At 43.6% G+C, this 21838-nt stretch overlaps 1 protein-coding gene across 2 annotated transcripts in view; it reads right to left on the bottom strand.

The window, feature by feature from the left end:
• Window positions 1-16533, bottom strand: part of LOC106579797 (calmodulin-regulated spectrin-associated protein 1-B) — a 41955-nt gene extending 25422 nt beyond the window's left edge. For both annotated transcript variants that reach the window (XM_045704256.1, XM_014159983.2), the window contains exons 1-2: window positions 16383-16533; window positions 15239-15399 (exon numbers count right to left, since the gene is read on the bottom strand). In XM_045704256.1, coding sequence (XP_045560212.1) covers window positions 15239-15398 — 160 coding nt within the window. In that variant the 5' untranslated portion in view covers window position 15399; window positions 16383-16533. The remainder of the gene's footprint in view (window positions 1-15238; window positions 15400-16382) is intronic.
• Window positions 16534-21838: the final 5305 nt, after the last annotated feature.

Raw genomic sequence — 21838 nt, 5'->3', positions numbered from 1 at the left:
GTAAACAGGCTAGTCATGGCTTGGAACTGACAGTAACACTGGTGAGAGAAGAGCTAGGTTCTCAGGTTACTAGTCTGAAACAATGCCTTTCCAGTTTCCACCACAAAGGAAGAAAACAAACACTGACCTATGAAGGGTCTGTTTTGCATTTTTCACTGAGTCATATCAAACCAGAAGTCACTATATTAGGATAAATGGCGATGGGAATCCGATCATGATAATTGATGTCTGTTGCTGTCGTACTCCTCTAACAGGAAACGCATAGCCTACACACAATCTGGAAACATTAAAGCAGAGGAATAGAATGGAGGATCCCCCAGCAGCCCATTGCATGTGACAAGCCCAGCCCACGCACAAGTGCACGCTCTCAGAAAGGTGTGATGATCTTCGGGACAAAAATAGCCCAGCTAACCTCCATTATTCAGACATTGTTACTTCAGCTGTGGCTGTGAAGCTAGGCTAACAGAAATAGGGCTGTCCCAGACAACAAAAAAGTCAACCAAACTGTTCTGTCGACCAAACTATTGGCCGACATTTTTGTACATGTATTTTTCCACATAGACACATCGTATGTGTTTTAATCAAATCAACTATATGCACTGAGCTTGTCTGATGCTTTAAGCACACAGTTTGATTAAATATTTAAGACACAAATGACTCGAGGGAGTTCAGCAATTTATTTGAATGTGCCGGGCCGGGCTCAGCCGTACTGTGACTAGCACCCGTTGTCCCTCTCTCCTCCCTGCTGCAGCGACCACCACAGAACATCAGTGTTTATCGCGCGGTCCGTGTTGCTGAAGCTGCAACAGTCATTTCTGCCTGAGAAGTTCTGCTACCAAAATCCCTCATTTGTTTGGAAAAACATTCCCTATTCGTTAAACCCTTGCTCTCTTTGCATGACACATTGACGCATTGCAAGCACGTGACCAAAGACCTAGTTGGTCGGGACTAGTACTAGAGAATGTTGGTTATGTAATTATTACTCCAGAATGTCTGTTATACCAGAGGACGATTCAGACGGGATTCATTCCCCCCCCAAACTGCCCACTGTAAAAAAAACAAAGAAATCCAATAAATGGACAGTTATGACAGAAGCCTGGAGGTTTTTATTCTAGGTGTAAAGATGCAGTATTTCAACAGGTCCAGGTGATGGGGCCACAATGACAACGCCAGCTTGGTTCTCAAGTTTCGAAACCATACCAAATCATATTTCCTATAGTGTCCCCATTATATTTGAATTGAGGAAGCGTGATCATAATCATTATGATATTTTAGCGATCAGCAGCACGTCCTAAACGCACTTCCTAAAATAAGTAATTTATAGACCAAAACATTTTAACATAAAACAATGATTGGTTCAGATTTGGTCTGGACTAGACCAAAAACCAATGTCTGTGGAAATCAAGGCCGGTCCGGAACTGCACAAAAAGAAAAGAAAAAAAAGACATCCAAAAAGGTGCTGGTCCGTGATTACTGAGGTGTAGCCTACAGTGTTGCCTGAAATTTAATTTTATAAAATGCCCATCTATGTGGTAAGCTGACCGTTTGTAAAACACAAAAAAAAATTAAAACATCTGGACCAAAAAAAGACATCCAAAAGCTTACAAAGGTTTAGCCAACCATGTCGGCCTGTAATGGAATTTTATGAAGGCCCATCCATGGCTTGTCGCTCACGGAATCAGTAGGCTATTAAAACAAACACTCAAACAGGAAACAAAAGCAGGATGTGTCTTATTTCTGTAGATGTATTGATGATTTATAAAGCCAGTCGCATTTAACAGTTAGGCTATTGATTATAGACCTAATTAAGTTGGGGTTTCCTCTTTCCTGACTTTCCTTAGACAATAACGTAAGGGCTGTTTTCTCATCTCATTCTGCTGCTGCCTCCACAGCATTGTTCTCAACACCATATACTGGTTAACTTTGCTATTATGCACATAGCAACATGGTCTAGGAAAAGGCGCCCATTCAACAGAGCACTGATGAGTTTCAGAACCGTGGACGGAGACCGCTATCCAACGCGGGAGGAAGCACATTTGTTATAAAACATTTTTATTAGAGTTGCACCATTGTTCTCATGTAATAATATAACCATATACAATTTAGCACGTATTAACCTGTTGGGGATAGGGGGCAGTATTTGCACGGCCGGATAAAAAAAACATACCCGATTTAATCTGGTTACTACTCCTGCCCAGTAACTAGAATATGCATATAATTGTTTGATTTGGATAGAAAACAACCTAAAGTTTCTAAAACTGTTTGAATGGTGTCCGAGTATAACAGAACTCATTTGGCAGGCCAAAACATGAAGATTCCAAACAGCAAGCGCTCTCTCTGACCATTTCTTGGCCTTCTTTGTCATCTCTATCCAAAACAAAGGATCTCTGCTGTAACGTGACATTTTCTAACGCTCCCATAGGCTCTCAGAAGGCGCCAGAACGTTGAATGATTACTTTGCAGGCCATGGCTGAAAAACAGTAGCATATTTGGTAAGTGGTCGATCTGAGAACAATGAGACTGGTGCGCGCGTGCACGAGACGACTCCATGTTTTCATTTTCAGTCTTTGAACGAAAACAACGACTCCCGGTCGGAATATTATCGCTATTTTACGAGAAATCGCGTAAAAATTGATTTTAAACAGCGGTTGACATGCTTCGAAGTACGGTAATGGAATATTTAGATTTTTTTTGTCACGAAACGCGCCGGGCGCGTCACCCTTCTTTACCCTTCGGATAGTGTCTTGAACGCACGAACAAATGCCGCTATTTGGATACAACTATGGATTATTTGGAACCAAACCAACATTTGTTATTGAAGTAGAAGTCCTGGGAGTGCATTCTGACAAAGAACAGCAAAGGTAATCCAATTTTTCTAATCGTAAATCTGAGTTTGGTGAGTACCACACTTGGTGGGTGTCAAAATAGCTAGCCTGTGATGGCCGAGCTAAAATGAGCTTTCACCGAAAAGCTATTTTAAAAATAGGACATAGCGATTGCATAAAGGAGTTCTGTATCTATAATTCTTAAAATAATTGTTCTGTTTTTTTGTGAACGTTTATCGTGAGTAATTTAGTAAATTCACCGGAAGTGTTCGGTGGGAATGCTAGTCACATGCTAATGTAAAAAGCTGGTTTTTGATATAAATATGAACTTGATTGAACAAAACATGCATGCATTGTATAACATAATGTCCTAGGAGTGTCATCTGATGAAGATCAAAGGTTAGTGCTGCATTTATCTGTGGTTTTGGTTTTTGTGATATTATATGCTAGCTTGAAAAATGGGTGTCTGATTATTTCTGGCTGGGTACTCTGCTGACAATCTAATGTTTTGCTTTCGTTGTAAAGCCTTTTTGAAATCGGACAGTGTGGTTAGATTAACGAGAGTCTTGTCTTTAAAATGGTGTAAAATAGTCATATGTTTGAGAAATTGAAGTAATAGCATTTCTAAGGTATTTGAATATCGCGCCACGGGATTCCACTGGCTGTTGACTAGCCCAGAGAGGTTAAGACTGATAGACTACGCCATCCCCACGGCCTCCACAATAGATCAGTCCACTCAGTACAAATCAGACCAGTGTCTTTCATACATACACACACAAATATATACTGCTCAAAAAAATAAAGGGAACACTTCAACAACACAATGTAACTCCAAGTCAATCACACTTCTGTGAAATCAAACTGTCCTCATAGGAAGCAACACTGATTGACAATAAATTTCACATGCTGTTGTGCAAATGGAATAGACAACAGGTGGAAATTATAGGCAATTAGCAAGACACCCCCAATAAAGGAGTGGTTCTGCAGGTGTTAACCACAGACCACTTCTCAGTTCCTATGCTTCCTGGCTGATGTTTTGGTCACTTTTGAATGCTTGCGTTGCTTTCACTCTAGTGGTAGCATGAGACGGAGTCTACAACCCACACAAGTGGCTCAGGTAGTGCAGCTCATCCAGGATGGCACATCAATGCGAGCTGTGGCAAGAAGGTTTGCAGTGTCTGTCAGCGTAGTGTCCAGAGCATGGAGGCGCTACCAGGAGACAGGCCAGTACATCAGGAGACGTGGAGGAGGCCGTAGGAGGGCAACAACACAGCAGCAGGACCGCTACCTCCGCCTTTGTGCAAGGAGGAGCACTGCCAGAGCCCTGCAAAATGACCTCCAGCAGGCCACAAATGTGCATGTGTCTGCTCAAACGGTCAGAAACAGACTCCATGAGGGTGGTATGAGGGCCCGACGTCCACAGGTGGGGGTTGTGCTTACAGCCCAACACCGTGCAGGACGTTTGGCATTTGCCAGAGAACACCAAGATTGGCAAATTCGCCACTGGCGCCCTGTGCTCTTCACAGATGAAAGCAGGTTCACACTGAGCACGTGACAGACGTGACAGTCTGGAGACGCCGTGGAGAACGTTCTGCTGCCTGCAACATCCTCCAGCATGACCGGTTTGGCGGTGGGTGAGTCATGGTGTGGGGTGGCATTTCTTTGGGGGGCCCGCCAGAGGTAGCCTGACTGCCATTAGGTACCGAGATGAGCTCCTCAGACCACATGCTGGTGCGGTTGGCCGCACTGGGTTCCTCCTAATGCAAGACAATGCTAGACCTCATGTGGCTGGAGTGTGTCAGCAGTTCCTGCAAGAGGAAGGCATTGATGCTATGGACTGGCCCACCCGTTCCCCAGACCTGAAACCAATTGAGCACATCTGGGACATCATGTCTCGCTCCATCCACCAACGCCACGTTGCACCACAGACTGTCCAGGAGTTGGCGGATGCTTTAGTCCAGGTCTGGGAGGAGATCCCTCAGGAGACCATCCGCCACCTCATCAGGAGCATGCCCAGGCGTTGTAGGGAGGTCATACAGGCACGTGGAGGCCACACACACTACTGAGCCTCATTTTGACTTGTTTTAATTAAGGACATTACATCAAAGTTGGATCAGCCTGTAGTGTGGTTTTCCACTTTAATTTTGAGTGTGACTCCAAATCCAGACCTCCATGGGTTGATAAATTGGATTTCCATAGATTATTTTTGTGTGATTTTGTTGTCAGCACATTCAACTATGTAAAGATAAAAGTATTTAATACGATTATTTCATTCATTCAGATCTAGGATGTGTTATTTTAGTGTTCCCTTTATTTTTTTGAGAGAGAGATATATACACACACTTCTTCCCCCCCTCTACTGCTCGACTAAAGAAGTCTCAGTCGACTAACAACCTATCGACCAAACAGTCGACTAAATGGGGTCAGTCCTAAGCAGAACAGACATCTCCATAACTTCACATGTGTGTGTTATGGAGACCTCCTTCCCTGCCTCCCAGTCCTGACTGACTATGGCATAAAGGGAACGGCTAGTCAGCCTTCTCCAATCCGACCACACTAACAGGAAGACACACAGGCTGACAGAGGCGGAGCTCTCCATCAACCAATCAGCAACCCAGCAGTTACACCAGGCAGATTTGGATTCTACGGTCATCCTTAGCACAGTCAATGTGGCTCAATGTTCATAATAACAGTGTTATTAACCGTAGGACAAGGGAGGGATAATAAGCCTAGGATCGTTAAACAATGGGTGATACCTGTGGAGGAAACTGTCTGTGCATTACAACAGAACAGACTGATTAGAGATAAACAGCATCCACATGTGCAATAAGCCTGAGATACATTAACAGTATAAGAGTCAGTCATTCTGAGAGGCAGAGGTGTGCGTGTGGTACTGTATATAATGCATTAAAACAGATGAGATGGTTGCGTGAAAACAAGACGTGGCCTGGCCGGGACCAGGGAGGGGTGGCCGGGACCAGGGTGGGGTGGCCGGGACCAGGGTGGGTCTTCACGTATGAATTCCCCCTGGAGACAGCGATATTGTGTGGCAGCAGCTGCCCCCTCCTGCCACAGTGGGCTGAAGAATCTAACTACTGGGACAGGGAGTGAGCCCAGCATGGTAAACACACTTTCTCTCCATTGCCAGGACCGGCTATAATGCATCCCCCAATTACCATCAGACTAGACAGGAGAGAACCAGCTTGCCCCAGCGGGTACCATTCTGACTGGTTGGTCGGCACTGTGATGTGAGGAGCGGAGCCAGCCAGATCTGTCTGCACTGGGGGGCAAATACTAACACACGGCGCAAGGTTGCAGCGTGCACTCACACAGAAGACACAACCACACGCTCAGAAACAGATACAGGCATGCTCACACGTGACGCAGCCACCTGCTTGCAGGTTCCCACTCGCATACACACACCTGCCCCACAATGTCTGAGGGGCGAGGATGTATTGTCTCAGCCTGCCCGCCCATCCCTAGTTCCTGCCATTTTATAGAGCCAGACCAGCATCTGTGAAGCAGCATTAGCAATACACTCCACACATGCCATAGAAGCCATAGGTAAAAAAACTTAAAAAAAATCCAAATGGGGGATGCCAATTACTGCTGCACCTGGGCACAGGCAGTCCCCAAAATCCCCAAGGCTACTGTACAATCCACTCCCTCTATTATCAAACTGTGTTTCACCCCCAGTTAATATTTGGGCAATAAGTTCTGTTCCCATGTCTTTAGCTAATATAGATTAGATGTTGCTGAGTGCTAGTGTACTCGGTCTGCCTGCATGGCTGTTAGCCACAGCCCTTAGAGCCGCAGATGACAGACAGTGGGGAGATTCCTCCGGAGGGAGAGAGAGGAGGCAGTGTTCGTTCGTCATCAGGACAAAAGCCTATTACTTTTCTGAGCTCTCCGGGACCACAGCTCTCTGTTAGAGGAACACAGGGACTAGGCATGAGGAAAAAACAAGGAGAACAGAATGAAAACAGGAGAATGGCATTCCATCCATATGAATACCATTCAAATCTGGGATTATTTGTTTGCTGTGTGCAGGCGTGTGTCTGAGTGACATTATGAAATCACTGTAATGACAGCAGAAACCAAAAGGCTAGGATGACAAAATGAAACCTAGGCTTAGAAAACATTGTAGATCAGCGTTTCCCATACTCGGTCCTCGGGACCCCAAGTGGTGCATGGAAAACTCTGATGTAGACAGACTGCAATGGTGCAGGTGCTTGTGGAACCAGTGTGAAATGCCTAGCTAATTAGCGGTGACGTCACTCGCTCGGAGACCTTGAAGCATTTGTTTCCCTTGCTCTGCAAGGGCTGAGGCTTTTGTGGGGCAAAAGGTAACGATCCATCGAGGGTGACTGATGTGTGCAGAGGATCCATGGTTCAAGCCCAGGTTGGGAAGAGGAGAGGGACGGAAGCAACACGGTTACACTTTCAGTATAATGAATATCATACAGGGAGGTGATAGGCCAGTACAAAACTAAAAAGGCCCTTCTTGAATCCAGAAATAACAATAGGAAAGGCAATCCAAAGAAGCCATTTTAGGAAAACAATGGATGGTATGGTGGAAAATTGCAAGATGGTATAGTTTTATTGCATCAAATGGTTGTTTTATGCAACAGAATAGAGGATTCTTATAACTATTGTGTGTTCTACTGAGGATGGGCCCCTGGGAGATAACACTGACAGGAGATTTACAATGTCTTTTGGGTGATAAAAGCTAAAGAGCATTCCAGAGCATGAGTTAATGTTTCTGTTCTATACCGTACAAGGGAGACATGGCTCCAGTATGGAGTTGGGGGGGCCAGACACTGGTCTCTACACAATGAAAACTGTTGACACAGCAGATACCTATAATTCACAGCAGATAGTATCTTTCATACAAATCTTAACCTTGTGACCCATTCTATACATGTTGTTTATCATGTAGGTTGAAAGGGGTGCATCTTGGCTATAAAATACCTTTGTACTTTTGTCTAGGGGTTTTCAACGAATCATCTGAGCGTGATTCGTCGACCAGCCATCATTATCGCACTCAATCGATTCACTTTATATGTGTGCGTTGTATTGACCTGCTCCGTTATTAATAAGTGATTAAAGATTTAGTACAACTCTGATTTGTGTGGTAAGTTTGTCACTCCTCATTTGATAGTAAAGAAATTAACCACCGCACGTGGCACCATTATGTTCTTCCAGTGACAACACAGACGACACTCCATTGACATGACTGTTTAGAAATGAAAAATTCATAGCCAGAGCAAGTGCGCCGAGTGAAATTAGGTCACGCATCTCTCACATGACAGGTTTCCTCCACTAGTGACAGGCAAACCTAGCTGTAGAATATGTGGAATGAATTACACATCACAAGGCAACAAGTATAGTCAGCTGGCTCCTCCACAACATCTTAGCATGTATTCTGCATGGATCCAAAGCCACAGGCCTTCAATAGCAAAGCTAGGCCTAATTCCATCAGCCACTCCTGTGCTACAATCACCGATCCGGACCAGTTTTACTGCCGATGCGGAGCCCCATCGGGCCTTCATGACTGGACTACCGACGTTATCTGCCCGAGGGAGTTATCCAACTGGCCCCTCCGTCGCGACATAACCTGAACGCCCATCTGTGGCCAGCTAATCGTTAGCTGTCTTATCGGCTGCTATCTGAATAGGTCTAGCGGACAATTTTCTTGGGCCAGTATAACTATTTTGCCAATTGGATTGGTCCCCTCTACCACACGGAACCCCACTAATCTACCGACAGAAACGCACAAGGTGGCTAAAAACAGACCATCTTCTGCCAACTTGCTACCCATGGCCCGGCTAGCTGTCTGAATGGCCGTGACCCCAACCGACCTCACTACTCACTGGACCCTTTTGATCACTTGGCTAAGCATGCCTCTCCTTAATGTCAATATGCCTTGTCCATTGCTGTTCTGGTTAGTGTTTATTGGCTTATTTCACTGTAGAGCCTCTAGCCCTGCTCATTATACCTTATCCAACCTCTCAGTTCCACCACCCACACATGCTATGACATCACCTGGTTTCAATTATGTTTCTAGAGACAATCTCTCTCATCATCACTCAATGCCTAGGTTTACCTCCACTGTATTCACATCCCACCATACCTTTGTCTGTACATTATACCTTGAAGCCATTTTATCGCCCCCAGAAACCTGCTCCTTTTACTCTCTGTTCCGGAAGTCCTAGACGACCAATTCTCATAGCTTTTAGCCGTACCCTTATCCTACTCCTCCTCTGGCGATGTAGAGGTGACTCCAGGCCCTGCAGTGCCTAGCTCCACTCCTATTCCCCAGGCGCTCTCTTTTGATGACTTCTGTAACCATAATAGCCTTGGTTTCATGTAGAGGTCGGCCGATTAATCGGAATGGCTGATTAATTAGGGCCGATTTCAAGTTTTCATAACAATCTGTATTTTTGGCAACCGATTTGCCGATTTTTCCCCCCCTCTATTTAATTAGGCAAGTCAGTTAAGAACACATTCTTATTTTCAATGACGGCGGGTTAACTGCCTTGTTCAGGGGCAGAACGACAGATTTTTACCATGTCAGCTTGGGGATGCAACCTTATGGTTAACTAGTCCAACGCTCTAACCACCTGCTTTACGTTGCACTCCACGAGGAGCCTGCCTGTTACGCGAATGCAGTAAGAAGCCAAGGTAAGTTGCTAGCTAGCATTAAACTTATCATAATCACTAGTTAAACTAGTAACTACACATGGTTGATGATATTAACTAGCCAGTCCTGCGTTGCATATAATCGATGTGGTGCGCATTCGCGAAAAAGGCCCGTCTTTGCTCCGACGTGTACCCAACCATAAACATCAATGCCTTTCTTAAAATCAATACACAAGTATATATTTTTAAACCTGCATATTTAGTTAATATTGCCTGCTAACATGAATTTCTTTTAACTAGGGAAAATGTGTCACTTCTCTAGCAAACAGAGTCAGCGTATATGCAGCAGTTTGGGCCGCCTGGCTCGTTGAACTGTGAAGACTATTTCTTCCTAACAAAGACAGGCGACTTCACCAAACAGGGGATGAATTAACAAAAGCGCATTTGCGAGAAAAAAAAGCACAATCGTTGCACGACTGTACCTAACCATAAACATCAATGCCTTTCTTAAAATCAATACACAGAAGTATATATTTTTAAACCTGCATATTTAGCTAAAAGAAATCCAGGTTAGCAGGCAATATTAAACAGGTGAAATTGTGTCAGTTCTCTTGCGTTCCTTGCACGCAGAATCAGGGTATATGCAACAGTTTGGGCCGCCTGGCTCGTTGCGAACTAATTTGCCAGAATTTTACGTAATTATGACATAACATTGGAGGTTGTGCAATGTAACAGGAATATTTAGACTTATGGATGCCACCGTTAGGTAAAATACGGAAGGGTTCCGTATTTCACTAAAAGAACAAACGTGATAGTTTCCGGATTCGACCATATTAATGACCTAAGGCTCGTGTTTCTGTGTGTTATGTTATAATTAAGTCTATGATTTGATAGAGCAGTCTGAGCGGTAGTAGGCACCAGCAGGCTCGTAAGCGTTCATTCAAAATAGCACTTTCATGCGTTTTGCCAGCAGCCCTTCACAATGCATTGCGCCGTTTATGACTTCAAGCCTATCAACTCCCAAGATGAGGCTGGTGTAACCGATGTGAAATGGGTAGCTAGTTAGCCGGGTGCGCGCTAATAGCGTTTCAAACGTCACTCACTCAGACTTGGAGTAGTTGTTTCCCCTTGCTCTGCATGGGTAACGCTGCTTCGAGGGTGGCTGTTGTCGATGTGTTCCTGGTTTGAGCCCAGGTAGGAGCGAGGAGAGGGACGGAAGCTATACTGTTACACTGGCAATACTAAAGTGCCTATAAGAACATCCAATAGTCAAAGGTATATGAAATACAAATCGTATATAGAGAAATAGTCCTATAATTCCTATAATAACTACAACCGAAAAATTCTTACCTGGGAATATTGAAGACTCATGTTGAAAGGAACCACCAGCTTTCATATGTTCTCATGTTCTGAGCAAGGAACTTAAACGTTAGCTTTCTTACATGGCACATAATGCACTTTCACTTTCTTCTCCAACACTTTGTTTTGCATTATCTAAACCAAATTGAACATGTTTCATTATTTATTTGAGGCCGAATTGATTTTATTGATGTATTATATTACATTAAAGTAAGTGTTCATTCAGTATTGTTGTAATTGTCATCATTACAAAAAATAAATTTAAAAAATAATAATTTAAAAAATAAATAATTAATTTAAAAAAAAAAAATCGGCATCTGCTTTTGTTCCCGGTCCTACAATAAATCGGTATCGGCGTTGAAAAATCGTAATCGGTCGACCTCTAGTTTCATGCATGTTAACATTAGAAGCCTCCTCCCTAAGTTTGTTTTATTCACTGCTTTAGCACACTCTGCCAACCCGGACGTCCTAGCCGTGTCTGAATCCTGGCTTAGGAAGACCACCAAAAACTCTGAAATCTCCATCCCTAACTACAAGATTTTCAGACAAGATAGAACGGCCAAAGGGGGCGGTGTTGCAATCTACTGCAGAGATAGCATGCAGAGTTCTGTCCTAGTATCCAGGTCTGTACCCAAACAATTTGAACTTCTTTCAAAAAGCCACCTCTAAAAACAAGTCTTTCACCGTTGCCGCCTGCTATAGACCACCCTCTGCCCCCAGCTGTACCAGGTACCACCCCAAAGCCGTAAACATGGGCATCCTCATAGAGATCATCCTAACTAACTTGCCCTCTAAATACACCTCTGCTGTTTTCAACCAAGATCTCAGCAATCACTGCCTCATTGCCTGCATCCGTAATGGGTCAGCGGTCAAACGACCTCCACTCATCACTGTCAAACGCTCCCTGAAACACTTCAGCGAGCAGGCCTTTCTAATCAACCTGGCCCGGGTATCCTGGAAGGATATTGACCTCATCACTTCAGTAGAGGATGCCTGGTTATTTTTTTTAAATTCCTTCCTCACCATCTTAAATAAGCATGCCCCATTCAAGAAATTTTTAACCAGGAACAGATATAGCCCTTGGTTCTCTCCAGAGCTGACTGCCTTTAACCAACACAAAAACATCCTGTGGCGTTCTGCATTAGCATCGAACAGCCCTCGTGATATGCAACTTTTCAGGGAAGTTAGAAACCAACATACACAGGCAGTTCGAAAAGCCAAGGCTAGCTTTTTCAAGCAGAAATTTGCTTCCTGCAACACAAACTCCAAAAAGTTCTGGGACACTAAAGTCCTTGGAGAATAAGAGCACCTCCTCCCAGCTGCCCACTGCACTGAGGATAGGAAACTCTGTCACCACCGATAAATCCACTATAATTGAGAATTTCAATAAGCATTTTTCTACGGCTGGCCATGCTTTCCACCTGGCTACCACTACCCCGGTCAACAGCACTGCACCCCCCACAGCAACTCGCCCAAGCCTTCCCCATTTCCCTATCTCCCAAATCCAGTCAGCTGATGTTCTGAAAGAGCTGCAAAATCTGGACCCCTACAAATCAGCCTAGCTAGACAATCTGGACCCTTTCTTTCTAAAATTATCTGCCGAAATTGTTGCAACCCCCATTACTAGCCTGTTCAACCTCTCGTGTCATGTGAGATTCCCAAAGATTGGAAAGCAGCTGCGGTCATCCCCTTCTTCAAAGGGGGGGGGACACTCTTGACCCAAACTGCTACAGACCTATATTTATCCTACCTCTCTAAAGTCTTCGAAAGCCAAGTGAACAAACAGACCACCGACCATTTCGAATCCCACCGCACCTTCTCCGCTATGCACGCTCAAGGTCCTAAACGATATCTTAACCGCCATCGATAAGAAACAATACTGTGCAGCCGTATTCATTGACCTGGCCAAGGCTTTCGACTCTGTCAATCACCACATCATCATCGGCAGACTCAACAGCCTTGGTTTCTCAAATGATTGCCTCGCCTGGTTCACCAACTACTTCTCTGATAGAGTTCAGTGTGGCAAATCGGAGGGCCCGTGGTCCGGGCCTCTGGCAGTCTCTGGGGGTGCCACAGGGTTCAATTCTTGGGCCGACTCTTCTCTGTATACATCAATAATGTCGCTCTTGCTGCTGATGAGTCTCTGATCCACCTCTACGCAGACACCATTCTGTATACTTCTGGCCCTTCTTTGGACACTGTTAACAACCCTCCAGATGAGCTTCAATGCCATTCAACTCACCTTCAGTGGCCTCCAACTGCTCTTAAATACAAGTAAAATTAAATGCATGCTCTTCAACCGATCGCTGCCTGCACCTGCCCAGCATCACTACTCTGGACGGTTCTGACTTAGAATAAGTGGACAACTACAAATACCTAGGTGTCTGGTTAGACTGTAAACTCTCTTTCCAGACTCACATCAAACATCTCCAATCCAAAGTTAAATCTAGAATTGGTTTCCTATTTTGCAATAAAGCATCTTTCACTCATGCTGCCAAACATACCCTCGTGAAACTGTCCATCCTACCGATCCTCGACGATGTCATTTACAAAATAGCCTCCAATACCCTACTCAATAAATTGGATGCAGTCTATCACAGTGCCATTGTTTTGTCACCAAAGCCCCATATACTACCCACCACTGCGACCTGTATGCTCTCGTTGGCTGGCCCTCGCTTCATACTTGTCGCCAAACCCACTGGCTCCAGGTCATCTACAAGACCCTGCTAGGTAAAGTTCCCCCTTAGCTCGGTGGTCACCATAGCAGCACCCACCTGTAGCACGCGCTCCAGCAGGTATATCTCTCTGGTCATCCCCAAAGCCAATTCCTCCCTCAGCCGCCTCGCCTTCCAGTTCTCTGCTGCCAATGACTGGAACGAACTACAAAAATCTCTGAAACTGGAAACACTCATCTCCCTCACTAGCTTTAAGCACCAGCTGTCAGAGCAGCTCACAGATCACTGCACCTGTACATAGCCCATCTATAATTCAGCCCAAACAACTACCTCTTCCCCTACTGTATTTATTTAGCTCCTTTGCACCCCATTATTTCTATTTCTACTTTGCACTTTCTTCCACTGCAAATCTACCATTCCAGTGTTTCACTCGCTATATTGTATTTACTTCGCCACCATGGCCTTTTTTGCCTTTACCTCCCTTATCTCACCTCATTTGCTCACTTTGTATAGACTTATTTTTCTACTATATTATTGACTATGTTTGTTGTACTCTGTGTAACTCTGTGTTGTTGTATGTGTCAAACTGCTTTGCTTTATCTTGGCCAGGTCGCAATTGTAAATGAGAACTTGTTCTCAACTTGCCTACCTGGTTAAATAAATAATTGTTGTTCTAAGGGTCGCTACCTGGCCTAGCTTTGATATTGAAGGCCTGTGGCTTTGGATCCATGCAGAAGACATGCTAAGATGTTGTGGAGGAGCCAGCTGGCAATGCTTGTGGCACTGTGGTGTGATGTGTAATTCATTCCACATATCCTCCAGTTAATTATGCAGGTGGGGATAAGTGATGCGTTACAGAAGTGGTAATCTTGCAATACAAAAATCAAGAAACATAAAATACTTTGACTGTTTTGCTCTGAAGAACCTAGAACATTTTAGAAAATAGAGTAACTTTTAACAAAGGTCCAGGTAATTGTTTGGTCTAATGATGTTGTTGACATCATTACAGCTAAATATAGGTGAAATAAAATAAAAAATAAAACAGCAAGTCAGCAACATTGTCACTCTTGATAAGAGTGACAAGGACTGATATCGTTCTCTGCATTTGCCATGACATGTTGAATCTGACAGAGTCAGGGGATTTATTCAGCAGTTCTCCTGTGAGTCCAGTCTCACTGTAGTGCAAAAGGCCACTGCACAAAAACAATCAGATCACATACAGGGACACAGTCAGTTCTGCACACAAAGTATTTTGATGGATAATAACTGAGAAAATCTAGACAATACATTCCATTCGGCTTGGTTCTGCCATCAAGGCCTGTTCCAAGAAGGGCTCATTAGGCCAAGCCCAACTGCAGAGTGTTCGTCTGAGGTGTGGATGAACACAAAGACACATTTCCTGTCTAACAACATTTGGGCCCAACCCTGCCACTAGATGGGGCAACTGTGTCTTCCTTGAGAAGTGTTGTGTTTCTTTGTCATTAAAAACCTACATACATCTCCATAATGCTTTGGATCACAGCAGAAGGTAAAATCCTGAAGTATCTGTGTGAGAATAGTAAAGGGCTAATACTTGCACCAAAGCATTGGAGTTGTGTAGCTATGTGACAGGTGATTATTTTGGACCTTTTTAAAACCTATGTCGTTGTCCCTCTCTGTGTGTGTGTGTGTGTGTGTGTGTGTGTGTGTGTGTGTGTGTGTGTGTGTGTGTGTGTGTGTGAGAGAGAGAGAACTTACCAATGCTGTATGCCTTGGCGAACAGCCATCGCAGGTTGGCGTCTATTTTTGCTCTGGCTGAGTCGTACATTTCCAAAGGAACAATCTCTATTGTCCCTTCACCAGCTGAATCCATGTTTCTTCGGGTGCCATCCCAACCACCACACAGATCCACATCCATCCTTACAAACACATGTCACAGAAATGTATAGTATGAAACATACAAATCAAATTCTATTTGTCACATGCGCCGAATACAACAGGTGTAGACCTTACAGTGAAATGCTTACTTACAAGCCCTTAACCTGTCAACGCAGTTAAGAAAAACACACAAAACAAGAAATAAAAAATAACAAATAATTAAAGAGTTGCAGTAGAATAATAATAGCGAGGCTATATACAGGGGGTACGGGTACAGTGTCAATGTGCGGGGGCGCCGGTTAGTCGAGATAATTGTTACATGTAACTAGAGTTATTAAAGTGACTATACTAAATAACTATAGTCATTTCATTCGAGTATTACGTTAGTTACTAGCGAGCCACTGAGGAATTGTTAACTAACCAGCTAACTAACCCACAAGTGAAAATGGAAGAACAACTTAGCTAGCTAGTCCGGTTCATGCTTGCATGTTAGCTAACTTAGCATTGGGCACCCATTCATTAGACAGGTGGCTAACTTTAGCTAGCTAGCTGACAAACTGGATTGTTTCGTTGAATCTGGGTTGTACAACATTTACAAAATAGCCTTACTGGCCAAGTTAGAAAGCACCTTGGCCAACACAGACTTAAGTTAGCTGTTTTTATCCAGTTAGCTGGCTAGTCAGCTAGTCAAGTGCAGCTGTATGCTAGGTTACAATAACTGGATGAATCAAACTGACATTCACTAACTTAAAAATACATGAAAAAAAACACTATGTAACGTAAATCAACCCTTTAGATCAGTCAGTATAAAATAGGTAACATAAGGACTTTCTTATGCAATTGCCCTAGCAAAGCCCAAGCACCACATCGTAGCAGCAGCGAGATGAACGAACGGTCTCCTCCCCAGCAACAAAACCCAATTTGCGGCCTGTGTCTGACAACCGCGCCACGGGAAACCCAGGATAAACGTTTACTACCAATGCCAGACAGAAATGTACAGAGTTTACGAAATATAGTAACGTACCTGATTATTCCCGCTTTATCTTTCAATTTGATGACTCATTTTAGGTCGAAGAATTTAACGTATTAGTGAGAAGCACCTTATGTACCTCCGTATCCGCGCTTTCCCATAAATCGAATTATCTGTCTGTCCGTTAGCATAAGTAGCTAACCACTGCGCCTGCGCGGATGCTAATACTATCATGCAACCACATCATTGACCCCAACATACACACAACGCAGAGCAAGATTTAAAGTAACCATTCATTCAAAAAGAAGGGCGTAAGAAGGTATATGAAACAATGTTAGATGTTTGTTTGCAAAAATTCATCAGAAATGAACCAGCCCATGTGTCCATACCGTAACAACTTGCTCTCTTTTGAGAGGAGTCTTTAGAAATTAAATGAAACAGTTTAATTAAAAAAACGATGCATTTGTTAATAAGTACTTCGCTTTGATGTCAATCAATCAATCAATTAGGTGGCCTGTTGAAAAAAAAAATGATAAAGTAAAAGGTGATTGCCTCAGTGTGGAAAAATCTCCCTCTTGTGGTGGTGCTTTTAGTTTTAGGATTTCACAGCTGATTGAGTTTGAAACTACAAGGTGAAAGCTAGAATCCTTAATTGAAGCAATAACTAAGCAGTCTCCCAGCCTCTGTTTTGGTATAAAGCTACCGGATGGGCCTGGATAAATGTAACCACTCTCAAATTCATAGATAGAGCTATGGATGCACGTATGGGGCTGCGCTGGAGCGGGTCGAGAGCTTCAAGTTCCTCGGTGTCCACATCACAAAGGAATTAACATGGTCCACAGACACCCACACAGTTGTGAGGAGGGCACGACATCGCCTATTCCCTCTCATGAGTCTGAAAAGATTTGGCATGTGCCCTCAGATCCTGAAAGTTCTACAGCTGCACAATTGAGAGCATCTTGACTGGCTGCATCACCACTTGGTACAGCAACTGCAATGCATCCGACCGCAAGGTGTTACAGTGGGTAGTGACTACGACCCAGTACATCACTGGGGCCGAGCTGCTTGCTATCCAGGACCTCTATACCAGGCGATGTCAGAGGAAGGGCCAAAAAATTGTCAAAGCCATATAGTGTTCTCTCTGCAACCGCACGGCAAGCAATACCGATGCACCAAGTCTGGAACCAAAAGGACCTTGAACAGCTTCTACCCCCAAGCCATAAGATTGCTAAACAAGGCTGCTAAATAGCTAACCAAGTGGCTACCCGGACTACCTGCATTGAACCTTTTTTTTAACTAACTATCTTGCACTGACACAATGCACACACACTGGACTCTACCCACACACTCACACGTACAGTGCTTAAACTGATATCTCAACACACACATAAACACACACACACACAAAAACACACACAGACACACACAGACACACACACACACACACACACACACACACACACACACACAGTGGTGGAAAACGACCTAGTTGTCATACTTGAGTAAATGTAAAGATACCTTAATAGAAAATACCTTAAGTCACCCAGTAAAATCCTACTTGAGTAAAAGTCTAAAAGTATTTGGTTTTAAATATACTTAAGTATTAAAAGTAAATGTAATTGCTAAAATATACTTAAGTACATCATTCAAATTCCTTATATTAAGCAAACCAGACTGCACCATTTTCTTGTTTTTTTTTTCATTCACGGATAGCCAGAGGCACGCTCCAACACTCAGACATAATTGACAAACGAAGCATGTGTTTAGTGAGTCTGCCAGGTGAGAGGCAGTAGGGATGACCAGGAGCATTCTCTTGATAGATAAATGTGTGAATTAGACCATTTCCTGTCCTGCTAAGCATTCAAATCAAATCAAATCAAATGTATTTATCACATACACATGGTTAGCAGGTGTTAATGCAAGTGTAGCGAAATGCTTGTGCTTCTAGTTCCGACCATGCAGTAATATCTAACAAGTAATATAACCTAACAATTTCACAACAACTACCTTATACACACAAGTGTAAAGGAATGAATACGAATATGTACATGAAAATATATAAATGAGTGATGGCCGAACGGCATAATCAAGATGCAGTTGATAGTATAGAGTACAGTATATACATATGAGATGAGCAATGCAGGGCATGAAAACATTATATGAAGTGACATTGTTTAAAGTGGCTAGTGATACATTACATCAAGATGGCAAGATGCAGTAGATGGTATAGCGTACAGAATATACATATGAGATGAGCAATGTAGGGTATGAGAACATTATATAAAGTGGCATTGTTTAAAGTGGCTAGTGATACATTTAATTACATCAGATGGCAAGATGCAGTAGATTGTATAGCGTATAGTATATACATAAGAGATGAGTAATGTAGGGTAAGTAAATATTATATAAAATAAAGTGGCTAGTGATAATTTATTACATCAATTTTACCATTATTAAAGTGGGTGGAGGTGAGTCAGTATGTTGGCAGCAGCCACTCAATGTTAGTGATGGCTGTTTAACAGTCTGATGGCCTTGAGATAGAAGCTGTTTTTCAGTCTCTCGGTGCCCGCTTTGATGCACCTGTACTGATCTCGCCTTCTGGATGATAGTGGGGTGAACAGGCAGTGGCTCGGTTGGTTGTTTTCCTTGATGATCTTTTTGGGCTTCCTGTGACATCGGGTGGTGTAGGTGTCCTGGAGGGCAGGTAGTTTACACCCCCGGTGATGCGTTGTGCAGACCTCACTACCCTCTGGAGAGCCTTCTGGTTATGGGCGGAGCAGCTGCCGTAACAGGCAGTGATACAGCCCGACAGGATGCTCTCGATTGTGCATCTTTAAAAGTTTGTGAGTGTTTTTGGTGACATGCCGAATTTCTTCAGCCTCCTGAGGTTGAAGAGGCGCTGCTGCGCCTTCTTCACCACGTTGTCTGTGTGGGTGGACCATTTCAGTTTGTCCGTGATGTGTACGCCGAGGAACTTAAAACTCTCCACCCTCTCCACTACTGTCCCGTCAATGTAGATAGGGGGCTGCTCCCTCTGCTGTTTCCATTCAAAATGTAATTTGTACTTTTGGGTTTCAGGGAAAAAGTATGGAGTAAAAAGTACATCATTTTCCTTAGGAATGTAGTGAAGTAAAAGTAAAAATTGTCAAAAATATAAATAGTAAAGTAAAGTACAGATACCCCAAAAAACAACTTAACCAGTACTTTCAAGTATTGTTACTTAAGTACTTTACACCACTGAACACACACACACACACACACACACACACACACACACACACACACACTTTCACACTCACAACATAAGATGCTGCTTGTGCTACAGCTCAGTCTTGTCACTTTTGCCCCTACCTGTATGTACATAGCTACCTCAATTACCTTGTACCCCTGCACATTGACTCAGTACTGGTACTTCCTGTATAAAGACGTTATTTTTACTTGTTATTGTTATTCACTTTGTATTTATTCCTTGTATCACTATTTCTATTTTATCTTTATCTTTAACTCTGCATTGTTGGAAAAGGACCCGTAAGTAAGCATTTCACTGTTAGTCTACACCTGTTGTTTACGAAGCATTTGACAAATAACATTTGATTTGATTTGAAGGACTGACCATCCATGATATCCAAATTATAGTTTTAACCATGTTTTGATGCAATAAAGTGTTTGTTTACATTTACATTGTTTATAAAAACAAGAAAAACAAGCGTATATTTTAAAATTCAAATCCTCAAAGCAAATTGTATTTGTCAGATGCGCCGAATACAACAGGTGTAGACATCACCGTGAACTGCTTACCTAAGAGCCCTTAAGAACATTGCAGAGTTAAAAAGTAAGAAAAATGTGGAAATAGTAACACAATAAAATAACAATAACAAGATTATATACAAGGAGGAGTACTGGTACTGAGTCAAAGTGCTCTGGTACGAGGTAATTGAGGTAATAAACTCAGCAAAAAAATAAACTTCCTTTTTCAGGACCCTATCTTTCAAAGATAATTTGTAAAAATCCAAATAACTTCACAGATCTTCATTGTAAAGGGTTTAAACATTGTTTCCCATGCTTGTTCAATGAACCATAAACAATTAATGAACATGCATCTGTGGAACGGTTGTTAAGACACTAAGCTTACAGACAGTAGGCAATTAAGGTCACAGTTATGAAAACTTAGGACACTAAAGAGGCCTTTCTACTGACTCTGAAAAACACCAAAAGAAAGATGCCCAGGGTCCTTGCTCATCTGCGTGAACATGCCTTTGGCATGCTGCAAGGAGACATGAGGACTGCAGATGTGGCCAATAAATTGCAGTGTCCGTACTGTGAGAAGCCTAAGACAGCGCTACAGGGAGACAGGACGGACAGCTGATCATCCTCGCAGTGGCAGACCACGTGTAACAACACCTGCACAGGATCGTTACATCCAAACATCACACCTGCGGGACAGGGACAGGATGGCAACAACAACTGCCGAGTTACACCAGGAATGCACAATCCCTCCATCAGTGCTCAGACGGTCCCCAATAGGCTGAGAGAGGCTGGACTGAGGGCTTGCAGGCCTGTTGTAAGGCAGGTCCTCACCAGTTATCACCGGCAACAACGTCACCTATGGGCACAAACCCATCGTCGCTGGACCAGACAGGACTGGCAAAAAGTGCTCTTCACTGACGAGTCGCGGTTTTGTCTCACCAGGGGTGATGGTTGGATTTGCGTTTATCGTCGAAGGAATGAGCGTTATACCGAGGCCTGTACTCTGGAGCGGGATCGATTTGGAGGTGGAGGGTCTGTCATGGTCTGGAGCGTTGTGTCACAGCATCATCGGACTGAGCTTATTGTCATTGCAGGCAATCTCAACGCTGTGCATTACAGGGAAGACATCCTCCTCCCTCATTTGGTACCCTTCCTGCAGGCTCATCCTGACATGACCCTCCAGCATGACAATGCCACCAGCCATACTGCTCGTTCTGCGTGTGATTTCCTGCAAGACAGGAATGTCAGTGTTCTGCCATGGCCAGCGAAGAGCCAAGATCTCAATCCCATAAGGCATGTTTGGGACCTGTTGGATTGGAGGGTGAGGGCTAGGGCCATTCCCACCAGAAATGTCAGGGAACTTGCAGGTGCCTTGGTGGAAGAGTGGGGTAACATCTCACAGCAAGAATTGGCAAATCTGGTGCAGTCCATGAGGAGGAGATGCACTGCAATACTTAATGTAGCTGGTGGCCACACCAGATACTGACTGTTACTTTAGATTTTGACCCCCCCCCCCCCTTTGTTCAGGGACACATTACTCAATTTCTGGTTGTCACATGTCTGTGGAACAGTTTATGTCTCAGTTGTTGAATCTTGTTATGTTCATACAAATATTTACACATGTTTAGTTTGCTGAAAATAAACGCAGTTGACAGTGAGATGATGTTTCTTTTTTTGCTGAGTTTATGTACATATGCCCAAGGAAGCGAAGGTAACCTGCCTAAGTGATTACCACCGGTAGCACTCACGTTGGTAGCCATGAA

The sequence above is a fragment of the Salmo salar genome, chromosome ssa20 (genome assembly GCF_905237065.1).
Source record: "Salmo salar chromosome ssa20, Ssal_v3.1, whole genome shotgun sequence".
NCBI classification, from domain to species: Eukaryota; Metazoa; Chordata; class Actinopteri; order Salmoniformes; family Salmonidae; genus Salmo; species Salmo salar.
The sequence above is the reverse complement of the archived record's forward strand: the minus strand, read 5'-3'. Positions and strand labels throughout refer to the sequence as shown.